This window comes from Cynocephalus volans, chromosome 2, assembly GCF_027409185.1.
Source record: "Cynocephalus volans isolate mCynVol1 chromosome 2, mCynVol1.pri, whole genome shotgun sequence".
NCBI lineage: Eukaryota > Metazoa > Chordata > Mammalia > Dermoptera > Cynocephalidae > Cynocephalus > Cynocephalus volans.
In genome coordinates, this window is record NC_084461.1 from 187,314,864 (window position 1) to 187,326,507 (window position 11,644).

The window sequence follows — 11,644 nt, forward strand, 5'->3', positions numbered from 1 at the left end:
GTCCGCCCTGTGGCCCTAGAGAGGTAGGGGTGGGGGGCAGGTAAGCGGAACCCAATTCCCCGCCGCTAACCCACGCGCGCACACAGGCGCTCGGAGGGCCAGACTAGGTGGGCAGACACAACCTCCGTGCCATCATCTTCCCTCGCACCACCGCCGCTACTCTTGTGGGGAAACTAAGGCCAGAGGCGGACTTGCCCCAGGCTACAAAGTTGGGGACTTTTCCCAGAGCTTGAGACCTGAGCTCCTCGAACCCGGGTACTAAAGGGGACAACCCGCCAATCAAAGAGTCCCTGTCGAGGGAGGCCGAGTGGCCAATCGGAGGGTCTTTGCCAGGAGGCGGAGCCTGCCAATCAGGGGCGCCCGGAATGGAGCGGCGGAAACCAACCTGTCTTGCCCGCGGGGGGCGCGCCGTGACGCGCGAGGGCGGGGATGGGAGCTGCGCTTGCGGCTGAGCACCCCGTTTCCCAGCCGCTTCAGTTTCCTCGGGACTGAGAGGCAACACCCAGGTCTGAGATCCTAGCAGAAAGGACACGGAGGCCGGGGGATCTGCCTGGTAGGCTGCCTGGTGGAGGTGGCGCCGGCTCCAAGGGGGCGGGGCATCCCTTAGCACCTCCCTTGCACACACACACACACACACACACACACACACACACACACACACACACACACGCACGCACGCACACACGCACACACACACACACACACGCACACATACACACACACCCCGGCCCCGGGAGCTCAGCCGCGGTTTTCGGCCCCTGGCACTGCTGCCAGTGCTACTGGCTCCCAGCGATGGACACCCCCGGGGTCCCCGCCCCTGCCGCCGCCCGGGGCCCGGGCCCGGGCAGGAAGGAGTTGAAGATCGTAATCGTGGGCGACGGCGGCTGCGGCAAGACTTCGCTGCTCATGGTGTACAGCCAGGGCTCCTTCCCCGAGGTGAGGCCCGCTGCGGGGCTGAGGGGGTCGGCCGGGGGCGGGGATAGACTTGGGACCGCTGGAGGTGAGAGACGTCCCTCAGCCTGAGCCCCAAGCCGGGTCCCAGGGGTCCCCCGCGCCCTGAGCGCGGACAGGCGGCTACCACCCTTGGGCGTCCCCTCAGGAATTCTAGAACCCAATGGGCTGAGGGAGGCTGAGCCAGGTGGGGTGACGGTGGTGGTGGGCAGTGGGTGTTCAGCTGGATCCTGGTCCTCCACTGCAGCTCTTGGGGACCAACCTGACCTCTTCTCCCACAGCACTACGCCCCATCGGTGTTCGAGAAGTACACGGCTAGCGTGACGGTGGGCAGCAAGGAAGTGATCCTGAACCTCTATGACACGGCCGGTGGGTGTGCCTGCGCGCGAGGGTCCTGGGGTTTTCCCCACCGGGGCGTCCCCGCCCGCCGACCTCTGGGGCCCTGATGTCCCATCACAAGCCTGGAGGCTGCGCAGGGGTGCCTGCTGGGAGTCTGTTGACCACCAGCTGGCTAGGTGGCCCTGGAGATCAGGAGGGACTCGCTCGCCCCATCTGCAAATGGAGGGTGTTTGGACGTGGTGGACTCCTGGGCAACCTGCCCAGCTGATGTGCTGAGGGCCCATGCTTGTTCCTCTCCTGTGGTTCTAGAAAACCGTGGGCTGCCTCCCATGGTTCCAGGATTTTGTATGTTACATGCTTTGGTCTCTAAAAATTCCGTGGGCTGCAGATTTGAGTCCCCTGGTGCTAGGATTACATGGGCTGTGTTTCTGGGTCCTAGGATATTCCGTGCTATAGATCAGAGCCTGTGGCTCTAAGATTCCATGGCCTGCAGTTCTCTGCCTTGAGGCTCCAGGGTCCTGTGGACTCACATTCTGTGTCCCCAGCTTCAGGGATTCCATGGACTGCATTTTGTGGTGCCGGAATTCTGTGGCTACAGTTAGTTCTGTGCTTTCCTGGTTCCCTGGAAAAAACCAGACAACTTTAGAAATGAACTGAGGAAGGAACAGGACTCTGGGGAGCATAGTTCCGAGACAAGGTTCCACCTGCCACCAGCAGCTCCTCACATAAGTGGGTTTATGGATTTATGCTGATTGCGTCCAAGTCATCAGAGTCAGTGTTATGGGGGTGGGAGTGGGAGAAACAATCAGTAGGAAGCCCCTTGCTCCCTTCTGGGCTTCATTAACATTGGAGAGCAAAGGTTGGAATCCCTAGGTGGGGCCTCACTCAGCCTCTGTGACTCAGTGTTTAGTGGCCTGCCTGGAACCGTGTCATCGGGTGTCCCATCCCCTGCCAGCCAACCTTGTATGTATGAGCTGAAGTCTCTGATTGACTTCGGATGGAGCCCAAACTCCAGATGTCCCCCTCCCCCACCTCCTGCATACCCTGGAGAGGATCAGAAAAGGTGCTGTCCCAGCCTCTCCTTTCCCACTCTGGAAGGCTTTGCTGTATGAGTACCTGCCCCTACACTGGCCTCTGAGAACCCCCCTTGTTGGATGAGGGGCCTGCAGGGCCACCCCAGAACAGAGCCATGCTGCCAGCCCCGGTGAGCTGGGAAAGCCAAAGGCGTGGCCCTGAGGATAGTAAAAGTGGTCGTATGTCTGGGACACTTTTATTTTCACATGTTTCTTGTCCATGAGTCAGGGAGGGACAGAGTCATTAACACCTTTCTGGGTGGAGTGCTGGTGGGGCGGAGGTGTTGCGCAGCAATCCCAGGCCCTGGGGGAGTGTAGGGAGTCTTCTCCTCCCTCTGCCCTCAGGGCCTCTCCGAACAGGTCCCCAGGGTTAGCTGTTCAGGGCAGCCTTCCCCATCAGACCAAGAGTGGGGACCACTTCTGGCCTTTCTGGCCTCAACCAGAGAAAGATGCTCAAAGAACCTGTCAGAGTAGATTGTCTTGTTCAGGTTCCAGAAAGGTGCTGCTGGAGTCAGGAAGAATTTGTGCTGAGAGGTATGCTGCTGGAGGGACAGAGGGAGCTCCCATTGCCAGGGCCATCAGAAGCATGTGACAGCTGGTACGGTGATGGTCCTATCCACAACTTCCTGCCACCTACTTTGGAGTCAGATCTGGGATTTGACTCAGGTGCCACTGGCTGTGTATCATCGGGACATTTGGGCTGTAGTTTCCTCATCTGTCATCCGGGCTAAAATAGTTGTGAGGATTAAATAAGATTAACATGACGTACAGCATTTAGCACAGGAGCTGGCTCTCACGAAGTGCTTGGTAAGTGTGGTCACTGTGAGTTTTTAAAAGCCTCCCACCATTCAGGTGCAGGCCTAGCCTGAGTCTGTTCTTTGGAACCATGGTCCACAGCGTTCTGTGCTGGCCCATAGCCCCTGCTACAGGGGAGACAGCCATCTTTCCCAGTAGGACTCTTCCAAGCAGCAGAAAAGTAGTTCTGGGGTTTGAGCTCCTCAGTGAGGACTGGGGGGAGTAGGATGGCTTCACAGTCAGCACAGGGGACCAAGGAGTGGGGAAGAAATCTGGCTGTTCCCTCAAGGGTGTCCACTGTGACAGGGGAGGCCGTGCTGGTAGGAGGAAATTCCTTGGTCAGGGAACAATGTGAGAGACTGGGTCATTCCTCTTACATACACACGGTGCCCAGCACAGAGCCTGTCCTAAAGCAATGCTGGAGAAATGACTGAAATGAATGAATAATAAATCTGAATGAGGGAGACCTGTGAGGTGGACGGATATTAGGAGAGCATGGCAGAAAAGGACGGCCAGGTGATGATGGTAACCAACTAAAGGAAAATAGAGTTTAAGGAGGGGAGGGGAGTGGCTGAACTGGAGATGAGTCTAGTAAAGGTTGTAGAAGGTTCTAGAACCAGTGGGGGAGGGGAGCATCTTCCCAACCAGCCTTGACCAGAGCTGTGGGACACGGGTGGCCCCTGAGAGGCTGAATTTCTCCACACCCAGGACCAAGTGATGGCCCTGGGCCTTGCCAAGACCACGGCCACAGGGGCCCGCATGGCAGCAAGTCTGGCTGCTTGTCTCCATCCTGCAGAAGCAGTTGCAGACACAGCAGCCATGGGAGGGTGGATGGAGGGACTTGCAGAGCCTGCAGGGCTCAGAGGTGCAGGGAGGGCGGGGTGTGAGCACCCATTGCTCTAGTGGCGTCAGGCCTGACATCCTCAGAGGCAGGAAGCTGTGGTGGAGGCTGAAGTTTCCTGGGCAGAGGGGAGGCAGGGGCGAGGTGAGATGTGAAGACACCAACTAGAGCCTGAGCTCATCTGGGCCTTGAGGTGGGGTCCCGGGTTGCAGGGGCACAGGATGGGGTGGGAGTTGCCCCAGGGAGGTGGGGAGCCTGAGATGGGAACACTAGGAAAAGTGGGGGCAAAGGAGTTGCTAAGACAAGGAATCAGGGACAAAAGAGGGGTCTTGTGAGACCTAAGAGCACTGGTAGCCAGAGTGAGCCTAGGTTGGGGCTCACAGTCACAGCTCATGGCTGGGGCTGCCCCAGCCCCAGCTACTCCTGTCTTGGGGAGGAACAGGTGGGCGGGCCCCAGCAGAGCCAGTAAAAGTGGGTTCCTCTTCTGGCAGCTTCCCTTTCTCACACTGCCTATACCCCTCTTCTGGAACACTCCAGCCAGAGCTGGGAACCACCTGCCCTGTGTGTGTCCTCTGGTACATCTGGGGACTACTGGGACCTAATGACACTCCTCTCTGCTAGACCCAGCTCTGAGCATTAGAGACCCCTGCCCCCAGAAACATGACTGCTGTGGCAAAGTGCCATCCCACAAAGGAAATGTCCCAGTGCGAGGCAAGAGCCTCATTTCCACACAGCCTCACAGCCCTGCCAGCTTCAGGAACGTGGGTGGCCTCAAGGGGAGCTGGGCCCAGGGACTGTTCCTCACTAGAAATGAATGCATCCTTTACACCTAACCCCAGGACTGGGTGGGACCCTTGTGTGACAGTGGACAGGTGACTTGGCCCCTTTAAGCCATCATTGTGGGTAAACAGGGAGGGTAGTAGTATCACCTATGGCTGGGAGGCCCCTAAAGCTTGAGAGTCCAAAGATTCCGGGGTTAGAACCCTCACCCAGGCTGTTAATGTCCCTTAGAAGTTTCTATTTCAATAGTAACCACAATAGCCATTCATCACCTCTGCCCTGCCCAGCCTGCAGTCCTTTCGCTTTTCATATCAGGGGCAGGGTTATCACCCCACTTTCCCAGATAAGTAAACTGAGGCCCAGAGAGGGAAGGTGCCAAGATCCTGAAATGTGTGTCTGAGTGGAGCCTGGCCCTCCTGACTCATAGGGGAGAGGGGATCTATGCACCCCACCCCTGGTGGGAGGCACAGCTCCCCAGCACACGGAAGTGCCTCATTTGCAGGCCTGGGCCCTGCGTGGAGGCCCACGCTGGATCCTGGGGAAAGCTGAGCCAGGCAGTCAAGCCAGGAAGGCAACCTGGAGGAGGAGCTGAGGTCTGGGCTGGCTGCTTAGCCCCTCCCCAAGCCCCTCTCGCTTTAGACGGCTGTGTTAACAGCCATTTTTCCTCACCTGGTCAGGGCTGGGGCATGTGGGATGAGGTTTGCTTCCTCCCTTCTGGAGCAGGCTGAAAGGCACTCCAGCAGTCCTACCTATGGTCCTCTGTCATTTACAAAGCTTCTTCTTAGCTGTGTGACCTTGGGCAAATCACTTCACCTCTCTGTGCTTCAGTTTCTCCATCTGTAAAATGGGGATACCAATAGCATCTACCTTGTACGGTGGTCTTGAGGAATGATGAGTTAATGTAGGTAAAGGACTTTGAATGCGGCCTGGCATATAAGGAATAAGCTTTTGTGGATACATATTGTCCTTCTTAACCATCTTTATTATTATTATTCTTATTTTTTCTTTTTGGTGGCTGGCCAGTATTGGGATCCAAACCTTGACCTTGGTCCTGTAACACTGCCCTCTAACCAACTGAGCTAACCAGCCAGCCCATCTTTATTATTGTTGTCATCAAGGCTCATCTGCTTATCACATCTCCATTTCACGGATGTGGAAACTGAGGTCCGGGGGCTAATTCCCAGTTGGGAAGGCTGGGGAAGGCTTCCTGGAAGAGCTGGTGCTTTTAGAGTGGCTGGGCAGGCAGCTGACCTTGGCTGTTGGGTGCCTGTCTCCGTCCTTGATAAAGGCCCCCCTCAGCCACTTGGGCTCTTAACAGGAATTTTCCCTGCCCAGCTTACCTCCCAGTGGCTGCTTAAGTTAACTTGTGAACGCTCAAGGGCTACATAAAGCCATAGCGATTACTTCACTTACTCAGCTACTCATTTGTGTGCTCCTTCATTTACCAAACGTTTGCTGAGCTCGCTCCTGTTCCAGGGAACACAGCAGTGAACACTACAGAGACGGCCTCTCTCCTTCCTGTCCTCAAGGAGAGACAAATGGAAAAAAACCCAGAAACATGTTGTGACGTCCTCTAGCAATATGTTCTATGTAGTAAAATGAAGCCATAGTCACAGGACAGACTGCAAAGGAGGAGGTTGTTTCAGAGTAGTCAGGAAAGGTCCCTCAGAGCAGGTGACATTTCTGCAGAGACCTGAAGGAAAGGAGGGAGTAAACCATGCTGCTACCCATGGGAAGAGCCTTCTAGAAGAGGGAACAGAGAACGGAGGCCCCAAGGGGTGAGCAGGCTGGGTGTGATCGCTTCCAGTCCCTGTGGTCTGACTTCCCCCTCCAGCCCACTGCAGCCTGACTTCTGCTCTCACCCGTTTGACTGAGATGGCTCCTCCTGATGTCATCACAGGCATGTTGCTGAACCCATCGGTCATGTCTCACCCCTTATCTCTGCTGCATTTGACAGAGTTGAGCCACTGCAGCAACAGTTAGCCAATATTTACTACACACCTGCTGGGTGCCAGGAATTATTTGTAAGGACAGACATGGCCTTGCCTTCGTGGTGCTTACAGTCTATAGGGGAGATAGACAGTAAACATGTAAATATGTAATACAGGATGTGGTAGGTATATCAGCCAGACCATCAGGGGCCAGTGTTAGAGACAAACAGGGCAGGGAAGGACTTAGAAAGAGTAGTGAGGGAAGGCCTCTGGGGAGGTGTCATGTATATTTGCGGCGAATCAGCCACACAAGAAATGAGGGGAGACATCTGAGCACAGTAGGCCCCATTGTACAACTATTTATTCACTCCTGCCATATTTCTAAAATGGACTGAGAATATGTGTGATGCTAGAATTATGAACCCCATTGTTTTGTCTTACAGGCTCAGAACCTGTTTTTCACAATACAGAATAAAATAGAGCGTTGATGTGTGTTAAAGGAAGGAACACTCAGAATTTAATTAGCTGAGGTTGACTTCTGGCTCAGTCACTGATTCAGTGACCTGGGGCAAGTCACTTCACTTCTATGAAACTCAGTCTGTTTACATAAAATGAGAGTATTCCTAATTTCCCTATGATATCAGGTTGTAATGTAAGGATTACTGAATCATTTATAGACAAAAGCACTCCAAAAACAGTATAAAGTATAAGACGTATTATTATTATTATGAAGGCAGAAGTAGCAGCAAGGCAGTTATCCTGAAAAAAGGAAATAATATAGATGGTTAAGTTTGAATGTTCAAAAATAAAACACCAGGAAGAAAATAGACCAAAAAAAAAAAAAGAAAAAGAAATAAGGGAAGAACATTCTAGGTGTAGGGAGCAGCAAGTACGAAGGCTTTGAGGTACAAGAGCTTGGTGGGTTTGGGAAACAGTGAGGTGGCCACCCTGGCTGGACTGCAGTGAGTGAGGGGCACAGGGAGAGATGAAGTCATTGAGGTCAGTGGGTGCCAGCTCATGTGGACCATGGGGAGATGTTTGGATTTTATACAAAGGACAATAGGGAGCCATTGAAGGTGTTTCAGCTGTGGAGGGGAGACAGGATCTGACAACCAGTTGGGGCTTGGACGAGAATGGTGCCAGGGGGTATGGCAAGCAGCAGACAGAGCCAGGCTGTCCAGTAGAACTTTTTGCAATGGTAGAAATGCTCTGCACCTTGCCCCTAGCCCCATGTGGCAATTAATCACTTGAAATGTAGCTAGTGCATCTAAGGAGCGGAATTTTTAATGTTAATCGATTTAAATTTAAATAGTCGCATGGGGCTGGTGGCCATCCTTTTGGACAGCACAGGTCTAGAGAGACATGAAGAGAGGTTAGGAGGGGGGACAGTTTGGGGCGTATGTGGAATGGGGAGGAGATGGGCTGGAATAGTGTGCCGGGCCAGTTTCCCACGGTGTCACAGGATTCCTCCAGCTCTGTAGTGAGGAGGTGGTCGGGCCTGAGCCCTCACCCCTTCTGCAGTGTTGGGGGGACTCTGGCTGAAGAACCGCACAGCAGCCCTCCTGACCCAGCTGTCACAACCATGGCTCCTGTACACTGCACACTCTCGGGGTCTCCATGTGTCCATGTGCTGGATGCATTGGCTGTTGACAGTCCCATGAGGTAGGTTGGATTATGATGTCCATGTTCCAGGTAGGGAAACTGAGGCCCCCCCACAGATGTTGTGTCTAAGTCAAGGTCACACAACAAGTGAGCAGCAGAGCTGGGCTTTGAATTCATGTCTTATCTGCTTCTAGTGATTGTGACCTTAAGCACTATGCTGTGTCAGGGGTCCCTGGGTTGAGGGGAAGGAAGAGAGTGACTGTGCCCCATCCTCAGCAGGGGGCCAGGAGCAAGACTGTGGCCTGGCTGTGCTCAGTGGAGAGGCCACTTGTCCTGAGAGGCTTTTTGCAGGCAAGGAGCAGAGGGCATGCCGGCACCACCTGAGTACCCACAGCAGCTTGGGGAGGGGTAGGCTGGGGGGTGGGGGGATTCCTGGGCCTCCATGTTTCTGTTCAGTGGAAGCAATTCATGGTGCCTTTGTGCAGAAATGGCTGGGAGTCACTAAGGAGCCCGAAAGGCTCTCAGTTCTCACTGTGGGAGTTTTGAAAAAATACCCGGGCACAATGACTAAGAGCGGGGCTCCTAGGCCAGGGGAAAAAAATAAAAGACATTGGTGAAATGGGTGAGAGGTGAACATGGCCTGTGCACTGGGCTAGAGTTCAGCATCGGTGTGGGTTTCCTGAGTCTGACACTTGCATGTGGTAGGTAAGAGAAAGCCCTCATTCTTAGGGAACAGGCTCTGAACTATGAAGGGCTAAAGACTGCATGTCTGCAATTACCTCTCACGTGGTTCAGAGAAACAAAAGTGTTTATATATAAAGCAAGTGGCACAAAATGTAAGCACTCAGGGAAGCTGAGGAAGGGAGTTCCTCACACTCTTTCTTGCAATTTTTCTGTAAGTTTGAAATTGTCAATATAAAAAGTTACCCAAAACAATTTTCAAAGAATAAAAACCCATCTAGGCTCAAGCCCACAGCTTGGAGTTCTGATTCAGCTGGTGTTGGGGATGGTGGGGCATCGGGATTGATAAATTATCCCCAGGTGAGCCTGGTGTGCAATTGGGACTGAGAACCACGGTGCATCTGGGTGGGGAGGCTGTTTGGGGTCGTTTCCAGCAACCCCCCACCCTCCTACTAGGATTGGCAAGCATGGGCAGCAGGAATTCATCCGACTGCATCAGAACCAGGAAGGCTGGAGGCTGGAGCCTCACATGTGGCCTCTGGGCCTTGGGCATCCATGGGCCCGGCCAGCCCCACAGGTCTGAATCTCCAGGGAGGGGAGGGCTCTAGCACTTTTATAGCGATCAGCAGGGCCAGGAGCACAGTCATCGCTGCATAATTGTTAGCAGTTTTTCCAGCACCTACCCTATAATCAGGCCCAGCTCTGAGCGCTGTGTGGGTTTGAGCTCATGTAATCTTTGCCACCCTCTGGGAGTGTGGGCTGCCACCCCTGTTTTATAGATAAGGAAACAGGCCTAGAGGCACAGAGTCACTTGCACAGTCCCCCCTTGGAGTCCAGACAGGGAACTCTTGGTGGACAGGAAGGGGGTGCCTCCCTGACCCCCACCTGCTCTCTGGATTCAGGGCAAGAAGACTATGACCGGCTGCGGCCCCTGTCCTACCAGAACACGCACCTTGTGCTCATCTGCTATGATGTCATGAACCCCACCAGCTACGACAACGTCCTTATCAAGGTGAGGCCTTGCCCAGCCTCCCTGCCCCTGGGGTGGAGCCCAAGGATCCAGCGGCCCCAGCCCTGATGCTCTCGTCTCCCTTCACAGTGGTTCCCTGAGGTCACGCATTTCTGCCGTGGGACCCCCATGGTGCTCATTGGCTGCAAGACAGACCTGAGGAAGGACAAGGAGCAGCTTCGGAAACTCCGGGCCGCCCAGCTGGAGCCCATCACCTACACACAGGTTGGCCAGCACCCTCTCATACTCACCCTACTGCCAAGGCCAAGATCCCTGGGCACAGCCATGGCAGAAAAGCCTCCCACACCTTTGGCCTCTGCAGCTGGGTGCCACAGTGACCCTTCCGGGGGACGAAGCAAACAGGATCCTAAGAATAATAATTTTAAAATAGTAATATTGATAGCCCATGGATCTGAGCACTTTACTTACTTCATTTAATCCTGAGGCAGGTACTGTTAACATCCCTCAGTTTATAGGGGAGAAACTGAGGCCCAGAGAGGTTAATCATCTTGCCCAGGGTCACACAGCTGACCTGAAGTGGAGCCAGGATCAGGTCCCAGTCACTCTGGCTCCAAAGTCTATCCCTTAACCGCCATCCTGTCCTGTCCACCCAAGGGACTAGAAAGGTAGGCCCTGAATTGAAAGTAGGCTTCCCCTACCTGTGAAAGTCACAGGCAAACTCAAACCCTGCAGCTTTTAGGGTGAGGCATGGAGTAATAAATAGAATAAAAGGAATATAAAGGAAAATGAATAAACTTTAATAAAAAGTAATAAGCATTCATTAAGCTAAATTCATTTTTTAAATAAATATATATATATATATTTTACTCTAAATTATGTTTTCAGAGAAGGGGAGAGGTGTCTGTCTTGAGGCCCTCCAACTCTTCCACGGGCCTGGGAGAGACACTGCTAAGCCCAGTTCTCAGAACTCAGCCCCTCTCCCTGCCTGAAGCTGGAGAGGGCGGGTGGACAGCAGGATGGGGCTTCTCCCTGCAGCTGCAGCCCACGGGCAACATGTTCCATCCACACACACTGGTGAGGGCTGGCCCTGGGACAGAGGAGAGAGAGGGGCCCAAACCAAGACCTCCACCCCTGGAGAGCCCCCTCATCCACAAGGAGGTGACAGAAGGCCCCTGCATCTAATGCTGGCTCCTCCCCCCACCCAGGGACTGAGCGCCTGCGAACAGATCCGTGCTGCCCTTTACCTGGAGTGTTCCGCCAAGTTCCGGGAGAATGTGGAGGACGTCTTCCGAGAGGCCGCCAAGGTGGCCCTCAGTGCTCTGAAGAAAGCACAACGGCAGAAACAACGGCGGCTCTGCCTGCTGCTGTGACCCCAGGGCAGACGGCCCTCATGACAGGACTGACAGGGCGGGTCCCCAGGCCCAGATGGCCTCATCCCCAATTCTCCAGCGCCTGCTGTCCAGGGCCTGTGGCTAGACTCTTAGAACATTCTGGAACTCTCCTTTCCCAGTGGGGCTGACTGCAGATTCGCCTCCAGGCTCACACTGGAGTGCAGTGGTGAATGAGGGTGCTGGATTCACTCCCCTCCATACCCTGGAACCAGCATTTGTCCCCAGGACTGAGGAGTTCCCTCTTCACAGCCTCCCCAGCCATGTTGTCCCCCCTCTGCACACCCAATTTG

At 54.3% G+C, this 11,644-nt stretch overlaps 1 protein-coding gene across 1 annotated transcript; it reads left to right on the top strand.

The window, feature by feature from the left end:
- The first annotated feature begins 792 nt into the window (after positions 1–792).
- Positions 793–11,333, top strand: RHOF (ras homolog family member F, filopodia associated). Its single transcript, XM_063088129.1, has 5 exons — positions 793–936; positions 1,233–1,320; positions 9,896–10,005; positions 10,093–10,227; positions 11,169–11,333. The coding sequence occupies exons 1-5, from the start codon at positions 793–795 to the stop codon at positions 11,331–11,333; spliced, it is 642 nt and encodes a 213-aa protein (XP_062944199.1).
- The last annotated feature ends 311 nt before the right edge of the window (positions 11,334–11,644 follow it).

Coding starts and splice junctions, on each gene's coding strand:
- RHOF (XM_063088129.1), top strand. CDS start 793: ATGGACACCCCCGGGGTCCCCGCCCCTGCCGCCGCCCGGGGCCCGGGC. Junction 10,006..10,092: donor ACGACAACGTCCTTATCAAG/GTGAGGCCTTGC, acceptor CTCCCTTCACAG/TGGTTCCCTGAGGTCACGCA. Junction 10,228..11,168: donor AGCCCATCACCTACACACAG/GTTGGCCAGCAC, acceptor CCCCCCACCCAG/GGACTGAGCGCCTGCGAACA.